At 42.4% G+C, this 22280-nt stretch overlaps 1 protein-coding gene across 1 annotated transcript in view; it reads right to left on the minus strand.

The window, feature by feature from the left end:
* Positions 1-10291: 10291 nt before the first annotated feature.
* Positions 10292-22280, minus strand: part of chsy1 (chondroitin sulfate synthase 1) — a 73739-nt gene continuing 61750 nt past the window's right edge. Inside the window, exons 3-8 of the mRNA XM_080769158.1 lie at positions 19182-19364; positions 17101-17334; positions 16134-16397; positions 15383-15640; positions 13907-14155; positions 10292-13514 (exon numbers count right to left, since the gene is read on the minus strand). Of these exons, the coding sequence (XP_080625284.1) occupies positions 13047-13514; positions 13907-14155; positions 15383-15640; positions 16134-16397; positions 17101-17334; positions 19182-19364 (1656 nt within the window). The 3' untranslated portion in view covers positions 10292-13046. The remainder of the gene's footprint in view (positions 13515-13906; positions 14156-15382; positions 15641-16133; positions 16398-17100; positions 17335-19181; positions 19365-22280) is intronic.

Here is a 22280-nt window from a genome sequence, read left to right on the forward strand (position 1 = left end):
TGGGCTATAGCCCACGGTCCAAAATGATGAGAAACGAGGCTAACTTTTTTTTTCAAAATTTCAAAAAACATGGGCTATAACCCATCGTTTTTGTCATTTCGTCATTTTTTTCAAATCCTCAAAAATGATGAAAAACGGCGCACTATAGTATGCCGTACGATATGGGCTATAGCCCACGGTCCAAAATAATGAGAAACGAGGCTAACTTTTTTTTTCAAAATTTCACAAAAACATGGGCTATAACCCATCGTTTTTGTCATTTCGTAATTTTTTTCAAATCCTCAAAAATGATGAAAAACGGCGCGCTATAGTATGCCGTACGATATGGGCTATAGCCCACGGTCCAAAATGATGAGAAACGAGGCTAACTTTTTTTTTCAAAATTTCAAAAAACCCATCGTTTTTGTAATTTCGTCATTTTTTTCAAATCCTCAAAAATGATGAAAAACGGCGCGCTATAGTATGCCGTACGATATGGGCTATAGCCCATGGTCCAAAATGATGAGAAACGAGGCTAACTTTTTTTTTCAAAATTTCAAAAAACATGGGCTATAACCCATCGTTTTTGTCATTTCGTCATTTTTTTCAAATCCTCAAAAATGATGAAAAACGGCGCACTATAGTATGCCGTACGATATGGGCTATAGCCCACGGTCCAAAATAATGAGAAACGAGGCTAACTTTTTTTTCCAAAATTTCACAAAAACATGGGCTATAACCCATCGTTTTTGTCATTTCGTCATTTTTTTCAAATCTTCAAAAATGATGAAAAACTGCGCGCTATAGTATGCCGTACGATATGGGCTATAGCCCACGGTCCAAAATGATGAGAAACGAGGCTAACTTTTTTTTTCAAAATTTCAAAAAACATGGGCTATAACCCATCGTTTTTGTCATTTCGTCATTTTTTTCAAATCCTCAAAAATGATGAAAAACGGCGCGCTATAGTATGCCGTACGATATGGGCTATAGCCCACGGTCCAAAATGATGAGAAACGAGGCTAACTTTTTTTTTCAAAATTTCAAAAAACCCATCGTTTTTGTAATTTCGTCATTTTTTTCAAATCCTCAAAAATGATGAAAAACGGCGCGCTATAGTATGCCGTACGATATGGGCTATAGCCCATGGTCCAAAATGATGAGAAACGAGGCTAACTTTTTTTTCCAAAATTTCACAAAAACATGGGCTATAACCCATCGTTTTTGTCATTTCGTCATTTTTTTCAAATCTTCAAAAATGATAAAAAACTGCGCGCTATAGTATGCCGTACGATATGGGCTATAGCCCACGGTCCAAAATGATGAGAAACGAGGCTAACTTTTTTTTTCAAAATTTCAAAAAACATGGGCTATAACCCATCGTTTTTGTCATTTCGTCATTTTTTTCAAATCCTCAAAAATGATGAAAAACGGCGCACTATAGTATGCCGTACGATATGGGCTATAGCCCACGGTCCAAAATAATGAGAAACGAGGCTAACTTTTTTTTTCAAAATTTCACAAAAACATGGGCTATAACCCATCGTTTTTGTCATTTCGTCATTTTTTTCAAATCTTCAAAAATGATGAAAAACTGCGCGCTATAGTATGCCGTACGATATGGGCTATAGCCCACGGTCCAAAATGATGAGAAACGAGGCTAACTTTTTTTTCAAAATTTCAAAAAACATGGGCTATAACCCATCGTTTTTGTCATTTCGTCATTTTTTTCAAATCCTCAAAAATGATGAAAAACGGCGCGCTATAGTATGCCGTACGATATGGGCTATAGCCCACGGTCCAAAATGATGAGAAACGAGGCTAACTTTTTTTTTCAAAATTTCAAAAAACATGGGCTATAACCCATCGTTTTTGTCATTTCGTCATTTTTTTCAAATCCTCAAAAATGATGAAAAACGGCGCGCTATAGTATGCCGTACGATATGGGCTATAGCCCACGGTCCAAAATGATGAGAAACGAGGCTAACTTTTTTTTTCAAAATTTCAAAAAACATGGGCTATAACCCATCGTTTTTGTCATTTCGTCATTTTTTTCAAATCCTCAAAAATGATGAAAAACGGCGCGCTATAGTATGCCGTACGATATGGGCTATAGCCCACGGTCCAAAATGATGAGAAACGAGGCTAACTTTTTTTTTCAAAATTTCAAAAAACCCATCGTTTTTGTAATTTCGTCATTTTTTTCAAATCCTCAAAAATGATGAAAAACGGCGCGCTATAGTATGCCGTACGATATGGGCTATAGCCCATGGTCCAAAATGATGAGAAACGAGGCTAACTTTTTCTTTCAAAATTTCAAAAAACATGGGCTATAACCCATCGTTTTTGTAATTTCGTCATTTTTTTCAAATCCTCAAAAATGATGAAAAACGGCGCGCTATAGTATGCCGTACGATATGGGCTATAGCCCATGGTCCAAAATGATGAGAAACGAGGCTAACTTTTTTTTTCAAAATTTCAAAAAACATGGGCTATAACCCATCGTTTTTGTCATTTCGTCATTTTTTTCAAATCTTCAAAAATGATGAAAAACGGTGCGCTATAGTATGCCGTACGATATGGGCTATAGCCCACGGTCCAAAATGATGAGAAACGAGGCTAACTTTTTTTTTCAAAATTTCAAAAAACATGGGCTATAACCCATCGTTTTTGTCATTTCGTCATTTTTTTCAAATCTTCAAAAATGATGAAAAACGGCGCGCTATAGTATGCCGTACGATATGGGCTATAGCCCACGGTCCAAAATGATGAGAAACGAGGCTAACTTTTTTTTTCAAAATTTCAAAAAACATGGGCTATAACCCATCGTTTTTGTAATTTCGTCATTTTTTTCAAATCCTCAAAAATGATGAAAAACGGCGCGCTATAGTATGCCGTACGATATGGGCTATAGCCCATGGTCCAAAATGATGAGAAACGAGGCTAACTTTTTTTTCCAAAATTTCACAAAAACATGGGCTATAACCCATCGTTTTTGTCATTTCGTCATTTTTTTAAAATCTTCAAAAATGATAAAAAACTGCGCGCTATAGTATGCCGTACGATATGGGCTATAGCCCACGGTCCAAAATGATGAGAAACGAGGCTAACTTTTTTTTTCAAAATTTCAAAAAACATGGGCTATAACCCATCGTTTTTGTCATTTCGTCATTTTTTTCAAATCCTCAAAAATGATGAAAAACGGCGCACTATAGTATGCCGTACGATATGGGCTATAGCCCACGGTCCAAAATAATGAGAAACGAGGCTAACTTTTTTTTTCAAAATTTCACAAAAACATGGGCTATAACCCATCGTTTTTGTCATTTCGTCATTTTTTTCAAATCTTCAAAAATGATGAAAAACTGCGCGCTATAGTATGCCGTACGATATGGGCTATAGCCCACGGTCCAAAATGATGAGAAACGAGGCTAACTTTTTTTTTCAAAATTTCAAAAAACATGGGCTATAACCCATCGTTTTTGTCATTTCGTCATTTTTTTCAAATCCTCAAAAATGATGAAAAACGGCGCGCTATAGTATGCCGTACGATATGGGCTATAGCCCACGGTCCAAAATGATGAGAAACGAGGCTAACTTTTTTTTTCAAAATTTCAAAAAACCCATCGTTTTTGTAATTTCGTCATTTTTTTCAAATCCTCAAAAATGATGAAAAACGGCGCGCTATAGTATGCCGTACGATATGGGCTATAGCCCATGGTCCAAAATGATGAGAAACGAGGCTAACTTTTTTTTTCAAAATTTCAAAAAACATGGGCTATAACCCATCGTTTTTGTCATTTCGTCATTTTTTTCAAAAATGATGAAAAACTGATGAAAAACTGCGCGCTATAGTATGCCGTACGATATGGGCTATAGCCCACGGTCCAAAATGATGAGAAACGAGGCTAACTTTTTTTTTCAAAATTTCAAAAAACCCATCGTTTTTGTAATTTCGTCATTTTTTTCAAATCCTCAAAAATGATGAAAAACGGCGCGCTATAGTAGGCCGTACGATATGGGCTATAGCCCATGGTCCAAAATGATGAGAAACGAGGCTAACCTTTTTTTTCAAAATTTCCAAAAACATGGGCTATAACCCATCGTTTTTGTCATTTCGTCATTTTTTTCAAATCCTCAAAAATGATGAAAAACGGCGCGCTATAGTATGCCGTACGATATGGGCTATAGCCCATGGTCCAAAATGATGAGAAACGAGGCTAACTTTTTTTTCCAAAATTTCAAAAAACATGGGCTATAACCCATCGTTTTTGTCATTTCGTCATTTTTTTCAAATCTTCAAAAATGATGAAAAACGGCGCGCTATAGTATGCCGTACGATATGGGCTATAGCCCACGGTCCAAAATGATGAGAAACGAGGCTAACTTTTTTTTTCAAAATTTCAAAAAACATGGGCTATAACCCATCGTTTTTGTAATTTCGTCATTTTTTTCAAATCCTCAAAAATGATGAAAAACGGCGCGCTATAGTATGCCGTACGATATGGGCTATAGCCCATGGTCCAAAATGATGAGAAACGAGGCTAACTTTTTTTCCCAAAATTTCACAAAAACATGGGCTATAACCCATCGTTTTTGTCATTTCGTCATTTTTTTAAAATCTTCAAAAATGATAAAAAACTGCGCGCTATAGTATGCCGTACGATATGGGCTATAGCCCACGGTCCAAAATGATGAGAAACGAGGCTAACTTTTTTTTTCAAAATTTCAAAAAACATGGGCTATAACCCATCGTTTTTGTCATTTCGTCATTTTTTTCAAATCCTCAAAAATGATGAAAAACGGCGCACTATAGTATGCCGTACGATATGGGCTATAGCCCACGGTCCAAAATAATGAGAAACGAGGCTAACTTTTTTTTCCAAAATTTCACAAAAACATGGGCTATAACCCATCGTTTTTGTCATTTCGTCATTTTTTTCAAATCTTCAAAAATTATGAAAAACTGCGCGCTATAGTATGCCGTACGATATGGGCTATAGCCCACGGTCCAAAATGATGAGAAACGAGGCTAACTTTTTTTTTCAAAATTTCAAAAAACATGGGCTATAACCCATCGTTTTTGTCATTTCGTCATTTTTTTCAAATCCTCAAAAATGATGAAAAACGGCGCGTTATAGTATGCCGTACGATATGGGCTATAGCCCACGGTCCAAAATGATGAGAAACGAGGCTTACTTTTTTTTTCAAAATTTCAAAAAACCCATCGTTTTTGTAATTTCGTCATTTTTTTCAAATCCTCAAAAATGATGAAAAACGGCGCGCTATAGTATGCCGTACGATATGGGCTATAGCCCATGGTCCAAAATGATGAGAAACGAGGCTAACTTTTTTTTCCAAAATTTCACAAAAACATGGGCTATAACCCATCGTTTTTGTCATTTCGTCATTTTTTTCAAATCTTCAAAAATGATAAGAAAACTGCGCGCTATAGTATGCCGTACGATATGGGCTATAGCCCACGGTCCAAAATGATGAGAAACGAGGCTAACTTTTTTTTTTCAAAATTTCAAAAAACATGGGCTATAACCCATCGTTTTTGTCATTTCGTCATTTTTTTCAAATCCTCAAAAATGATGAAAAACGGCGCACTATAGTATGCCGTACGATATGGGCTATAGCCCACGGTCCAAAATAATGAGAAACGAGGCTAACTTTTTTTTCCAAAATTTCACAAAAACATGGGCTATAACCCATCGTTTTTGTCATTTCGTCATTTTTTTCAAATCTTCAAAAATGATGAAAAACTGCGCGCTATAGTATGCCGTACGATATGGGCTATAGCCCACGGTCCAAAATGATGAGAAACGAGGCTAACTTTTTTTTTCAAAATTTCAAAAAACATGGGCTATAACCCATCGTTTTTGTCATTTCGTCATTTTTTTCAAATCCTCAAAAATGATGAAAAACGGCGCGCTATAGTATGCCGTACGATATGGGCTATAGCCCACGGTCCAAAATGATGAGAAACGAGGCTAACTTTTTTTTTCAAAATTTCAAAAAACCCATCGTTTTTGTAATTTCGTCATTTTTTTCAAATCCTCAAAAATGATGAAAAACGGCGCGCTATAGTATGCCGTACGATATGGGCTATAGCCCATGGTCCAAAATGATGAGAAACGAGGCTAACTTTTTTTTTCAAAATTTCAAAAAACATGGGCTATAACCCATCGTTTTTGTCATTTCGTCATTTTTTTCAAATCCTCAAAAATGATGAAAAACGGCGCGCTATAGTATGCCGTACGATATGGGCTATAGCCCATGGTCCAAAATGATGAGAAACGAGGCTAACTTTTTCTTTCAAAATTTCAAAAAACATGGGCTATAACCCATCGTTTTTGTAATTTCGTCATTTTTTTCAAATCCTCAAAAATGATGAAAAACGGCGCGCTATAGTATGCCGTACGATATGGGCTATAGCCCATGGTCCAAAATGATGAGAAACGAGGCTAACTTTTTTTTTCAAAATTTCAAAAAACATGGGCTATAACCCATCGTTTTTGTCATTTCGTCATTTTTTTCAAATCTTCAAAAATGATGAAAAACGGCGCGCTATAGTATGCCGTACGATATGGGCTATAGCCCACGGTCCAAAATGATGAGAAACGAGGCTAACTTTTTTTTTCAAAATTTCAAAAAACATGGGCTATAACCCATCGTTTTTGTCATTTCGTCATTTTTTTCAAATCTTCAAAAATGATGAAAAACGGCGCGCTATAGTATGCCGTACGATATGGGCTATAGCCCACGGTCCAAAATGATGAGAAACGAGGCTAACTTTTTTTTTCAAAATTTCAAAAAACATGGGCTATAACCCATCGTTTTTGTAATTTCGTCATTTTTTTCAAATCCTCAAAAATGATGAAAAACGGCGCGCTATAGTATGCCGTACGATATGGGCTATAGCCCATGGTCCAAAATGATGAGAAACGAGGCTAACTTTTTTTTCCAAAATTTCACAAAAACATGGGCTATAACCCATCGTTTTTGTCATTTCGTCATTTTTTTTAAATCTTCAAAAATGATAAAAAACTGCGCGCTATAGTATGCCGTACGATATGGGCTATAGCCCACGGTCCAAAATGATGAGAAACGAGGCTAACTTTTTTTTTCAAAATTTCAAAAAACATGGGCTATAACCCATCGTTTTTGTCATTTCGTCATTTTTTTCAAATCCTCAAAAATGATGAAAAACGGCGCACTATAGTATGCCGTACGATATGGGCTATAGCCCACGGTCCAAAATAATGAGAAACGAGGCTAAATTTTTTTCAAAATTTCACAAAAACATGGGCTATAACCCATCGTTTTTGTCATTTCGTCATTTTTTTCAAATCTTCAAAAATGATGAAAAACTGCGCGCTATAGTATGCCGTACGATATGGGCTATAGCCCACGGTCCAAAATGATGAGAAACGAGGCTAACTTTTTTTTTCAAAATTTCAAAAAACATGGGCTATAACCCATCGTTTTTGTCATTTCGTCATTTTTTTCAAATCCTCAAAAATGATGAAAAACGGCGCGCTATAGTATGCCGTACGATATGGGCTATAGCCCACGGTCCAAAATGATGAGAAACGAGGCTAACTTTTTTTTTCAAAATTTCAAAAAACCCATCGTTTTTGTAATTTCGTCATTTTTTTCAAATCCTCAAAAATGATGAAAAACGGCGCGCTATAGTATGCCGTACGATATGGGCTATAGCCCATGGTCCAAAATGATGAGAAACGAGGCTAACTTTTTTTTTCAAAATTTCAAAAAACATGGGCTATAACCCATCGTTTTTGTCATTTCGTCATTTTTTTCAAAAATGATGAAAAACTGATGAAAAACTGCGCGCTATAGTATGCCGTACGATATGGGCTATAGCCCACGGTCCAAAATGATGAGAAACGAGGCTAACTTTTTTTTTCAAAATTTCAAAAAACATGGGCTATAACCCATCGTTTTTGTCAAATTGCGGAATTGCGGAAATTGCGAAATGGTAATTGCGGAAATTGTGGAAATTATTGCACATAACATGAGTAGCTGTTATAATAACATAATAACATAACATGAGTAGCTCTTTGCCTGCCTGCCTGCCTGCCTGCCTGCCTGCCTGCCTGCCTGCCTGCCTGCCTGCCTGTCTGTCTGTCTGTCCATGAGTAGTTATTTGTCTCTGTCAATGAGTAGCTGTCTTACTGTCTGCCTGTCTATGAGTAGCTGTCTGCCTGCCTGTCTATGAGTAGCTGTCTGTCTGCCTGTCTGAGTAGCTGTCTGCCTGCCTGCCTAATTGTCCATGAGTAGCTGTCTGTCTGTCTGTCTATGAGTAGCTGTCTGCCTTCCTGCCTGTCCAATTGTCCATGAGTAGCTGTCTGTCTGCCTGTCTATGAGTAGCTGTCTGACTGCCTGCCTGTCCAATTCTCCATGAGTAGCTGTCTGTCTGTCTGCCTGTCTATGAGTAGCTGTCTGCCTGCCTGCCAGCCAGCAAGTTGGTTAACAGAAAATAAATTGTTATGGCTGAGTAAAATAAAATACAATAAACACAATTTGCCTGAAAATAGATTACCCAGCTATGACCTTTTTCATGAAAAAAAAATGAGTAGTGATATGGCTGACTGAGTAAAATAAAACAATCTACCTGAAAATAGATAGCTATAAGTGAAGAGCAATTTCCGCAATTTCCATTTCCGCAATTTCCATTTCCGCAATTTCCGCAATTTCCATTTCCGCAATTTCCTCAATTTCCATTTCCGCAATTTCCGCAATTTTCATTTCCACCATTTCCGCAATTTCCGCAATTACCATTTCCGCAATTTCCATTTCCGCATTTCCGCAATTTCCGCAATTTCCATTTCCACCATTTCCGCAATTTCCGCAATTTCCATTTCCGCAATTTCCATTTCCGCAATTTCCGCAATTTCCATTTCCATTTGCAACTATTAATGGCAGCTGGGTTTCATCATTCAAATAAAATAGAATTCTGTCCGTTTAGCTATAAAATTATGTCAGGGAATAGGGATACACAGTATATGTCTTTCATTTGCATTGCATCTCCCCCCCCCCCCCAAGCTTTTATTTTCGTTCGAGTAATAGTACAACTCTAATAGTATTACTTATAATAATGTAATTAAAGATAACTTCATTCAGATTTTTTTTTATTTATTTTAATCTAAAAAAAATTAATCATTTTCCAGATTGTTTTTTCTTCTTTTTTTTAGATTTTCATTGGTGGGCCAGTCATAATGGTCCCGCGGGCCTGATGTGGCCCGCGGGCCTGAGGTTGAGTATCACTGCTGTACGATATGGGCTCCCCATTCAAACCTATTTAGGTTCATCTTACGGTGGACATGTTTTTGTCAAATTTATAATGGGGGTCAATGGAAGATTTTGGCAAGTCAAAAAAAATCACTTTCACCTAGAAAATCCATTCACACACATTCATAAATTCATGCTGGAAATCTTCACTTTGAAATGTATTGTAGTTTCTGAGTTATTTAACCCTAGAACACAAACACGGGTGATTTTCACCCGGACGATTATATGCTTGCAATTTTCATAATGTGGGTCTTTCAGTACCTTCATGATGCTCAGTGACATCATAATGTTGCTGATGTCTGAGGTGGGTGGGTCTTTCAGTACCTTCATGATGCTCAGTGACATCATAGAAGGTAGGTTTGTTTCCTTGCCCACATCCCTGCAGGTCCTTTGCTGCAGGCAGATGTACGGGTGAATTTCACCCATGTTTAGTGATCCCACAATGGAAGTTTATTTTTATTTTTATTCACTTTAACAATCACACGTTTTAGGAATGGGTCAATTCCCAACTTAATTTCTCTTTTCCCCCCCAGGAAATCAATTGTTAGTCGTGATGAAATATTAAAGAATAGTAGCTCAAGTGTTTAGTGATGGTGTACATATAACAAAAACATTTTTTTAGGATTAACTTAAACGCCCAATGCATTCTCAATGGCAATAGCACAAACTTTGGCACGCTACTAGTCCTACATACCATCTACATGCATGTCTATGGTCAAGGCTAGAAAGTATATTGTTTTGCCACTCAGTAGGCGTTCTTCTGGCAAACTGTGAACACCCCCAGACCACAGAACATCCACTGAATGTTCAACGTTCAGGTTGTTTGGATGTAGTTGAGATCATAAAACCTAAAAGAAAAAAATAAATAATATATAAAATGAAAGTCATGAAAGCTTTAACTAAATGTACTTGCATTGCTCCCTAATTGTACATTTATTTTTTCATTTATTTTTTCACAGTAAAGTTTAAGAAAAACACCACACAAGAGCATGTATTCTGATAAACATTTTCCCCATTTTATTTTTTTTAAATATAAAACCTTTCCCAGTTGGACAGGACTGAAAGAACAGAAATGACAAAAAAAAAAAAAAAAAAAGCTCCAGAGAATAAAACACTATGGTGAGTGTACAGTCAGTCAGTCATTCATACTGTTGTTACATTTTGTCTAACAATAAATTAGCCCGTGGCTGGTTAGCGGCTAGGCTATTAGCCGAGGAACACTTAACCTGAATCACGAGGATCACTACCATGGCCCTGCCTACAGACACCATAGGATCACTACCATGGCCCTGCCTACAGACACCATAGGATCACTATCATGGCCCTGCCTACAGACACCATAGGATCACCATCATGGCCCTGCCTACAGACACCATAGGATCACTACCATGGCCCTGCCTACAGACACACCATAGGATCACTACCATGGCCCTGCCTACAGACACCATAGGACCACTACCATGGCCCTGCCTACAGACACCATAGGATCACTACCATGGCCCTGCCTACAGACACCATAGGATCACCACCATGGCCCTGCCTACAGACACCATAGGATCACTACCATGTCATGGCCCTGCCTACAGACACCATAGGATCACTACCATGTCATGGCCCTGCCTACAGACACCATAGGATCACTACCATGTCATGGCCCTGCCTACAGACACCATAGGATCACCATCATGGCCCTGCCTACAGACACCATAGGATCACTACCATGTCATGGCCCTGCCTACAGACACCATAGGATCACTACCATGGCCCTGCCTACAGACACCATAGGATCACTACCATGGCCCTGCCTACAGACACCATAGGATCACTACCATGTCATGGCCCTGCCTACAGACACCATAGGATCACTACCATGTCATGGCCCTGCCTACAGACACCATAGGATCACTACCATGGCCCTGCCTACAGACACACCATTGCATAGGCAACCCATAGGCATAGAACCCACTGGAATTTGAGATATCTTTCCGTCGAAACTTGTAAAACAGGATTAGACAAAAAATAATATAAATAAATAAAACAGCACAGACGTGAACAAGGAACCGCTATCGGCACCAGAGTTCTCTTGACTATACGGCAACCAACCAACCAACGAACCACACAACCGTTTTGATTCAAACATGAAAAGGAACTTGATAAAAAAAGAGGGAATGATGCGCGACGTGACTCAACCTGGTCCCGTTAAAACGAATTAGAAATCCCCACGATTGTGGATACAGCTTGCTCACTCACCCACCTCACTCACTCACTCACCACTCCACTTTACAATAATTTTCATGTTTGTGCCTGCACCCCCTAGAAAACAAGACACGTGCGTGCGCACACACACACAAACACACACACACACACACACACACACACACACACACTCACACGCACACGCACGCACGCACACACACGCACACCACGCACGCACACAAACACACACACTTAAAGCAGACTGTGCAAAAACTCTTTGGTACTAATGAGTTTAAGAAGGAGAAAAAAAAGAACGTGGGAAAAGAAAGCTAAAAAATAAAAATAAAATGCTATCCAATGACTGAGATGGTTATACAATCTTCCTAATATACATATTCCAACAGTCGGAGAGAAATGGAGCCTGCAAATTCAATAAATTAGACAGCGGAAGATGAATGGCAGATATTAAATCCAGCAGTTGGGTTCACAGAAATTAATCATAAAATGAAAAGTACAAATCCAGGAGGAACGAGAACAGTGTTATTCTGTATTATTAAAAACCTAAAAAAACAAAAAAAACATGGCAAATAATCAAAAAGGAATCAAACAAAAAATGGCCCCCGCTCGTTCATCATAATTAAGATAGCTGTGATTTAAGTCAAACGTTTTTTTTGTTTCCATCGATGAAAACGTAGTTTTTGTAAAATAAATCACCCTCTTGTAAACATTCACCATCAAGAGTTCAGTCTTCTCTTTCTTTAGAGCACTGCTGGTCGTAGAATTCGTCATCGTTAAAGTCTTATTTTCTCCACACGACACACAAACGTAACACTTATTCCGTATTCGTACGTATTCGGGTGTACTTCACCGATACTTAAGGAGCGCGTAGTAGAGTGTAGAGTAGAGTAGAGTGTACTCGACTGAGGTACACCTTTATTATTATTATTATTAACCCCTGGTATTCCCCCCGTCGTCTTTACAGATACAACACGACGTTCTCTATCCAGTAATAAAGAACGTCTGTACACACGCAGCCCGTACAGACTCCAGATACCTCCATCTAGGTCCTCCGTTTTTGTTTAGATCATCAGGCTCATCTGTCCGGGAGGAAATATCACTCGTCGATATTCCTTCTTCTTTTTATTATTATTAATTAAAAAACATACGTATATGCTATGTGGGTCCACTGTGGGTTTGTTCGAGTTCACCGTTCATCATCATCATCATCGCCGTCGATATCGTGGAGTGTTTTCGGTTTTTCGTATTTTCTTTAAAAAAAAAGACACATTTTTCAAAATATATCCGTGTGTGAAGTCTTTGATTTTTTTCAATAAAAAATAAATTAGATAGTCCAAAAAAAACAAAACACCACTAAGAAGAGAGAGAGAGAGAGAGAAAGAGAAGGCCTTTTCATACTCCAGTTTTAGATTGATGAGGTGACCACCTTTTCGGTGGTCACCTCATCAACCTAAAACTGCAGTATGAATAGGTCTAGATTAGAGCCCAGGCTCTGTTCAGTTCTGTTCTGTGTGGGAGGAGCTCCGTGTCTCTCCTCACGCTGTCCTGAGAACCGAGCTGGTATTGTTGTTGCTGTTGTTGGGGCTGCTCTGGGCAGCCTGGGCCTGCAGCCTCCGGAAGCCGTGGTCGTTCTTGTCGAGCCACAGCTCAGCCAGCTGCTGGGTGGATCCGTGCGACGAGGCCTTGGAGCCCAGGCACATCTTGTACTGCTTGGCCTCCAGGTTGGGGTCGCACAGCACCGGGTGGTGCACGTGCACGATGCCCGTGTCCGTGCTGCGGAACAGCGCCACGCCGCCCGACGAAGACGACTGCTGCACGAACTTGTTGTACAGGTCCACGTCCTCGAGGCCCCAGCCCTGGATGGAGGTGTCGAAGCCGCCCGCGGCCACCAGGTCGCCCTTGTACACGCACACGATGCCGAAGCCGTAGTGGCGCCACAGGCCCGTCTTGGCGGTGAAGGCGTAGTGGTTCTCGCCGGGCGCCTTCCCGCCCGCGTACACCACCTTCAAATCAAATCAAAATCACACTTTATTATGTATAGCACAATTAAAACAATCGAGATTGACCAAAGTGCTTTACACAATAACATGTAGAAACAGTTATATGCATAAAAAAAATCATCACATCAAAACAATTATGCATGTGCACTCAACATGGCAACAGGACACGAACTGACAACAACGAATGATGAGCCATAGAAAAAAGATTTTGCCCAAACCACACCAAAGGGTCGGGTTGGGACAAAACGGTTTTTAAGAAGAGACTTGAACGGTTCAATGGTCTGGGCACTTTTGATATAAAAAGGGGGGCTATTCCAGAGCATGGGTGCTGCAACAGCGAAGGCACGATCACCTCTAGATCTTAAATGAGATGGTGGAACAGTCCAAAGCAGTACCTTGGGGTCATACTGGCTGAAGATGATGGGGAAGTAGGCGCGCGCGCCGGGCGCCGCATTGCCCCGGCAGCGGCCCAGGAAGTCGGCGGTGAACAGGAGGTCCACGTCGCAGTAGAACAGCAGCGAGTCGTTGGCGAAGTGAGACGAGCCCACCTCCAGCGCCAGCGCCCGCGAGAACGAGCCCGACACCGGCTTGATCTCCATGTCGGCGCGCGGATACTTCTGGTGGTACTCCCTCATCAGCTCCACCTGGTTGGACGGATGGATTGATTGAATACTTTTACATGGAATGAAGCCTGAAAGACTGAAAATGTAGTGATGATGTTTTAGGGCCGACCAGCTGAAGAAATCAGGACATTTCTGAGACCATTCAGGTGTCTGGAAGATGCTTCTAAACTTGTATTCTATTGCTAGTTTTGATCACTTCAAATACTCTATCATATAATAACTAACGACCAAAAATAGCCAATCTACAAGCTCACAACATGTCGCAGTGCGACGTGTTGTGAGCTGTTGTGTGTCATGTGAGCTTGTGAGCTTTTTAGAGGTATAGTAATTAGTCAGGTATGTGGGTACAGAGGGCAATGAGGTAGCCAGACAACTATTCCACAATCTCCCAATGCTATATAGTCGGGAAGTACAGCTCCCAAAATCCGAGCAAGGAAGCTGGCATTTCCGTTCACAGAAATATATTAAAAGACATATCTTTACATTTATTTTTGCGAAGCAGAAAGCTATATTATGCTTAGATTATTCCTAATTAAACTGTATGAGGATAAATCTGCACGACTCTAAAGATGAAACGGAAGTGAGGACGAGGCTTCAATTGCACTTTATATTTGACTCATGATCAGAGCTTCCGTTGCTCCAGACTGTACGACGGAAGCATTTATATTTGACTCATGATCAGAGCTTCCGTTGCTCCAGACTGTACGACGGAAGCATTTATATTTGACTCATGATCAGAGCTTCCGTTGCTCCAGACTGTACGACGGAAGCATTTATATTTGACTCATGATCAGAGCTTCCGTTGCTCCAGACTGTACGACGGAAGCATTTATATTTGACTCATGATCAGAGCTTCCGTTGCTCCAGACTGTACGACGGAAGCATTTATATTTGACTCATGATCAGAGCTTCCGTTGCTCCAGACTGTACGACGGAAGCATTTATATTTGACTCATGATCAGAGCTTCCGTTGCTCCAGACAGTATAGCGGAAGCATTTATATTTGACTCATGATCAGAGCTTCCGCTGCTAAAGACTGTATGACGGAAGCATTTATATTTGACTCATGATCAGAGCTTCCATTGCTCCAGACAGTATAGCGGAAGCATTTATATTTGACTCATGATCAGAGCTTCCGCTGCTCCAGACTGTATGACGGAAGCATTTATATTTGACTCATGATCAGAGCTTCCGTTGCTCCAGACAGTACGACGGCGACACTAGCGCTGAGGGGCAAAGCCACCGTACCTGCTTGACTCGCTCCGTGTTGTTGTCGGTGCTGAACAGCAGCACCAGCAGCTTGACGTTCTGATTGGGCATCAGACAAACGCGCTCGAAGTTGGCCATGAAGCGCACGAAGATGTCGTAGCGCCCCGACAGTGGCACCAGGATGTTGACCCGCTTCTCCTTGGGTTCCCGCAGGTCCTGCTGGCCCAGCGACGTGCTCAACTTGAATGGAACGAGCATCTTCAGGGAGTTGGACAGGAACGACAGAGAGTCCGAGTCCTGGTTGGAAGGGATGAGACCACATGTCAATAAAATTAGTCCTGATTGGTGGGGATGAGACCACATGTCAATAAAATGAGTCCTGATTGGTGGGGATGAGACCACATGTCAATAAAATGAGTCCTGGTTGGTGGGGATGAGACCACATGGCAATAAAATGAGTGATCAGAGCTTCCGTTGCTCCAGACTGTACGGCGGAAGCATTTATATTTGACTCATGATTAGAGCTTCCGTTGCTCCAGACTGTACGGCGGAAGCATTTATATTTGACTCATGATTAGAGCTTCCGTTGCTCCAGACTGTACGGCGGAAGCATTTATATTTGACTCATGATTAGAGCTTCCGTTGCTCCAGACTGTACGACGGAAGCATTTATATTTTACTCGTGATCAGAGCTTCCGTTGCTCCAGACTGTACGGTGGAAGCATTTATATTTTACTCGTGATCAGGTTGAAGCCTGCGGCCAGTGCCTGCGTCCCTGATAAAGCCTCACCTGGTTGATGCGTGCGGCCAGCGCTTGCGCATCCATCTCCTCGTCCTCTTTGAACTGGATCTGGCTGAACGTCTGCTGGAGGTAGGCGTGCCGTCGGACCGGCACCGTCATGGTCTTCCCCTTGTGCTTCTTGTAGAGCAGCAGGAGGTCCAGGACGTACTCGGCTCCGTACAGAGGGTTGATGCGACGGTAGCCGTACTGGATCTCCTTGAAGTCGATGACACGGCCGCGCGTCTTGGCGTTGGCGTTGATCATCTCCATCACCTGGTGGTGAGGGGGGGGTACTTTTAGTAAAAAATATCGAGAGTACTGTAAATGTAGAATTACTCTGCTAACTCTCTGTTAATTCAAATTCTTATTCCACAGGGACACCAGGAGGTGTCTCCAGGATTGAAAGGTATACCAACGTCTAGGTTACAACAGCTTGAATGGCTGCAGAGTAAAAGTCTGGAATTATACATTTACAAAGTAATTATGTCTATATATAAACTACTTTGAAAATAGCTTGTGCTTGTAGATTGGCTATTTTCAAATAGCCAAAGAATTTGCGGCTCAGCATGTAGCTGTGTATGTAGCATGTAGCTGTGCAGGCGGTACTGGTAGGGTGGGTTCTTGTTGGGGTGGAGGGTGAATTGAAAAGGGGCTGAAGTGGTAAATGTATGTTTCATAATAATAATCAAAATCCACAAAGTAACTAAAGTGTTCAAATCATTGTAGTGGAGAAAAAGTACATTATTTGCCTCTGAGATGTAGTGAAGTAGAAGTGAAAGTACTGACAAAGAAAATCTAAATACACCAGTAAAAAAAGAAATACTAACCTAAATTGTACGTAAATGTACTCAGGTACCTGCGTGATGATGTCATGTACTCAGTGAGGTAATAGGTACCTGTATGATGATGTCATGTACTCAATGAGGTAATAGGTACCTGCATGATGATGTCATGTACTCAGTGAGGTAATAGGTACCTGCATGATGATGTCATCCAGGGCCAGCTTCTGGGAGGAGTCCATGCCCCGGCGGGGCGGCTGGCCGTCCGAGGAGGAGAACAGGTACTTCCCCGTCAGGAAGTCCCACTCCAGAACCTCGTCTCTGTGGCGCGGGTGGAACCGCATGAAGGACGGAGGCATGCCCAGCTGGAGGTCCTCACGGCTGGGCTCCGCTGCGCCGTAACGAGACATCTGGACAATCTCCCTGTGGAGCTGGACGGAGGGGTGGTTATAGTTACTGAAAACTAACCAAAACTGACCCCATCTGGACGAACTCCCTGTGGAGCTGGAGAGAGATGGTTATTATTTTAACAAAAACTAAAACTAACGAAAACTAACCTAAACTAAACCCATCCGACGATGTCTCTGTGGAGCTGGACGGATGGTGAGTCGCAAGGTCGTTATTATAGTTAAAGTAAAAATAGAAAAACAGAAATGATACGTACTGTAGCTTGCGGAGTTAGTTCAGTCAGATATACTCGAGAGGTTTCATGCCGTGCTCAAGGGCGCATACATATACTCAAGGGGTTAATATGCTGCATTACTATGTGGGTGTATTCAGTGTGTGCAAGACCCACATGTCATTCGCTAATGTGGCAGTTAGCTGACCAATTGGGTGGGCTACTTAAGCTCACTAGACTGCATTCTATTCCTGCCTTCCTTCTGCATATGGTTCCTGGTTGCTGTTATGTGATGTTTGCTCCCACCACCACCACCGGTGGCCTCTGTATTTCTGTTCCCCATGGGGGTTGTTATTGTATATCTATCTCCCTGCTCTTAATGTTTAATGATGGTGTTTAATTGTGCCGAGCAGGGAGAAAAATGTCGCAGAGCCGAAGGCCAAGATAAAATATTATATGCACACTTGTATTCTCATTCTATAATACATATTGGTTAAATCTATTCGTGAGTTGTCTGACTGAACTAATTAAAATGTATAATAAAGAATAACGATAACTAACTGAAACTGTATTGTGTGGTTACAAAACTAAAACCAACTGCATTGTGTGTTTACAAAACTAAAACCAACTGAAATGAGAGACGAGAATGCCCTTTAGTTTTTCTCGTTACCAACAGTAACCAAATATAAATATTTTAAATTGTATTTTAATATGCCTACTTACTGTGTGGCCTCAATCTGCATCTGACAAATAACCCAGTAGTATGGGGGAAATAATAATAATAATACAACTAATAAAAACTAAACTAAAACTAAGCAGTCACAAAAATAAAAAGCTTAAAAAAAAACAAGCCTAAAAACAATTCAAACTAACTGAATCAGAAAAATGTAAAATCCAAACACTTCTAGCCTGGAATAAATTGGGGTCCAAGAGATAGAAATGCCATCAAATGGGTGTCCGTAGACTAATGCATGTCAAACGGAGGGGTCCTTGAAATTAAAATGGTGGAGAATCACTGCTAGAATCTTCTCTTATGGGGGGGGTCCCTACTCCCTGGCGTATATTTTCAAATGTTATTTATTGTCAATTTGGGGGTCCTTGACATGTGAAATAGTTTGGGAAGCAGTGCTCTGAACACTTCTAACCTGGATGGTGCGGTGTCTCAGCTCAGTGCTCTGAACACTTCTAACCTGGATGGTGCGGTGTCTCAGCTCAGTGCTCTGAACACTTCTAACCTGGATGGTGCGGTGTCTCAGCTCAGTGCTCTGAACACTTCTTGTTAACTTGTGTTGCTCTCTATTGTACACTTTACGACAGTTCTATATAGTTTCCTTTACGGCAACGGACACTAGGAGATATACGCATGCGCAGTGGGCGCGGGTATTCAGTTGTGAAATGTGGAGGGAACCATGTTTACATGTTCAGCCGGTGTACGGAAAATAAAGCAATTTACAACTGTATAAACGTCGTGTTTATTAAGACCTGATCAACACTTCTAACCTGGATGGTGCGGTGTCTCAGCTCTGAACACTTCTAACCTGGATGGTGCGGTGTCTCAGCTCTGAACACTTCTAACCTGGATGGTGCGGTGTCTCAGCTCAGTGCTCTGAACACTTCTAACCTGGATGGTGCGGTGTCTCAGCTATGAACACTTCTAACCTGGATGGTGCGGTGTCTCAGCTCGGCGATCTTGCGGCTCAGCATGTAGCTGTGCAGGCGGTACTGGTAGGGTGGGTTCTTGTTGGGGTGGAGGGTGATGGCACGGTGGATCTTACTGTTGTGGAGATCTCGGATGTAGCCCTTCTTGTTTGGCTCGTAGTTCTCATAGAACAGCTGCTGCATCTGGACGAGAGAGAGAGGAGAGAGAGAGACAGAGAGAGAGAGAGAGAGAGAGAGAGAGAGAGAGGACGGGATTAGTAAGAGACAAACCAAAACCTGCCGCATCTGTTGTCGGAGACACAGAGAGAGAGAGGGGAGAAATGGCTTCTAAAAGTTTTCTGAAATACCCATGTTTCTATGTCCGTATAGTTCTTAACCTATTTTATGTCAAGGACCCCCAGAATTATATGTAATTCGCCGCCGACCCCCATCTAAAAATATGTTGTTCCAGGGACCCCCCCCAGAAGCAAAGATTTGAGTTAAAAACGTTTGCTTTGAAATAATATATATATATTCAAAGATTTGCACCACAATTTCACGACTTTTCAGAAATAGCAGATCTACAAGCTGCCGCGCTATGAGGGCAAGGCCTCTGGCCCATGGCCCCATGCTTTAACCACCCAGGGATGGAGGCAAAAAGATTTTCAGCAATGACCCAGAAATATGAATCCTGGATGTATTCATTATAAGTAATTGAAATATGAATCCAGTCCATTGTAGTTCTGGATGTATTCATGATAAGTGGCTGCCATGTTTTCTGAAGCCAGACAGTCTGCTGTTAACAGTACATAAAAAACATGCATGCCAGTAACTCCCTGCTATTACTATCCATAATTATTAATACACTATTCTATGAGATTGTTTGTATGTATAATAATGTGAGTATGAATCCCTTTAAAAACATACAAATTCTCAATACAGTTAAGAGAGAGAGAGAGAGAGAGAGAGAGAGAGAGAGAGAGAGAGAGAGAGAGAGAGAGAGAGAGAGAGACTCAGAGCTCCATTGAGTGAGCGAGTGTTTACCGCGGACCTGTTGGAGCTTTCTAAAGCTAATGCTCCCCAAATCACAGGAGGCCCCGAATGTGTAAACAGTGTGTGGGACAGCTGCGTTAGGCCTCCGTTGGGCAGCGGCTCAGCCCACGGTCAAGAAGGCAGGGTCTGTGTGTCGCTGCCTCCTAATGAAGGGAGCATCAGAAAAAAGCCAGAGGTTTCTATTTACGAACGACGGGGCAGGCAGGCAGGCAGGCAGCCCCCAGAAAAGCCCAATTTGAGAGAGGAGGACGGCTCTGGAATGCAGCCACAAGTCCCCCCCCCCCCCCCCTTCCCGGGGGGGAAAGGCGATACGTAGAATTAAGACAGGACAGGCTCACAGTAGAGGCTCGGCCCTGAGAGCCCGAGAGTGGAAAAGCGAAACCCGAAAAAGCGCTGAACACGGTCGGTCTACAAGAGGTGCCTGAGTTAGTAACTCTCTTTGCTTTTCCACGCGGCTCTGCCCTGTCCGTTCCTCCTGCCACGCGGGGCAGGCTGGCACGGTGCCAACCCCAACACCCCACCCCTCCCCCCCCTCACACACGCCGCAGTCTGTCATCAATGGAAGTCTTGAGCAAACCTGTTGGGGGGGGGGGGGGGGGGGGGGCTATGACATCAGAAGCCAGATCACCAGGGCCGCTTTAACGGGAATTTGTGTAGTGTGTTTTCCGGCCTGCCCGTATCAGACATGTATGTATGTATTGGGTGGTAGTGTTTGTGCGCGCACCGCGTGGGTTTTGCACAGGGACAGTTAGCCTTGCCATGTGTGGGCGGCACGTCAGAGAGGCTACCCAGGAAAACGTTCCCTTCAAGTCCGCTCTGTCGATATAGAGGGTATGTGCATGCATAAAGTGAATGGCAGATTGAGTGGCAAAGTGAGTGAATTGAATGTAGTTTAAAGTTATTTCATGCAGCGTGACTGAGCGTGACTCAGTTTTGAGGCGTTTACGAGAGGAAAATAATCAGCGATCTAATCTCACAGAAGGAGTGTGACAGGATCTTGTTCAGATGGGATGGGGGGAGATGAGGATGAGAAGGGGGGGGGGGGAGCTACTTAACTTAAGCCTGTTCATTGGGAGGCATGTGGGGTCACAGGCTGAGCCTCCAGCTGCGAGACAACAGCCAGTCAGGATGTTTATGCCCCTGTCTCCCATGGCTCCCTCTCCCATGGCTCCCCCTCTCTCTCCTTCTCTCCCATAGCTCCCCCCCCCCCCCCTCTCTCTCTCTCTCTCTCCCCCATGGCTCTTAAGCATCTCACTCCCATGGCTCCCCCTCTCTCTCCTTCTCTCCCATGGCTCCCCCTCTCTCTCCTTCTCTCCCATGGCTCCCCCTCTCTCTCCTTCTCTCCCATAGCTCCCCCCCCCCTCTCTCTCTCTCTCTCTCTCTCCCATAGCTCCCCCCCCCCCTCTCTCTCTCTCTCTCTCTCTCTCTCTCCCCCATGGCTCTTAAGCATCTCACTCCCATGGCTCCCCCTCTCTCTCTCTCTCTCCCATAGCTCCCCCCCCCCCCCTCTCTCTCCTTCTCTCCCATGGCTCCCCCTCTCTCTCCTTCTCTCCCATGGCTCCCCCTCTCTCTCTCTCTCTCCCATAGCTCCCCCCCTCTCTCTCTCTCTCTCTCTCTCTCTCTCCCCCATGGCTCTTAAGCATCTCACTCCCATGGCTCCCCCTCTCTCTCTCTCTCTCCCGTCATTAGCACCCCCTAATTATCTGACCTCTAGCTTCTCTGCGAGACCCCGCGGTGCGGCACGACGACTCATTACGACGATTCTTCACACTCATTAGCCCCGCCGCGCTGGCTAGCCCGCTGCCCTTTTCAGACGATAATCACCCCAGAATGGCTTGTTAACAAAAAAGAAAAGGAAAGGAAAGGGAGAGAGTGCAGATAAATCAGAAAGTTATTGCCGGGGAATTGAAGGAAGTCTTGTTGTGCGGGCTCCACTTCAAACAGGGCCTATTATAATGTGGATCGCTTTGGGGGGAGGGGAGGGGGGAAATCGCTGCTGATGAGCTGATATGAACACTCACTCATATGTGTCTCACAGCAATACAGCCGTTTATTTTTTACTTCACC

This window comes from Protomyctophum bolini (genome assembly GCF_963924005.1).
Source record: "Protomyctophum bolini genome assembly, chromosome: 1".
NCBI classification, from domain to species: domain Eukaryota; kingdom Metazoa; phylum Chordata; class Actinopteri; order Myctophiformes; family Myctophidae; genus Protomyctophum; species Protomyctophum bolini.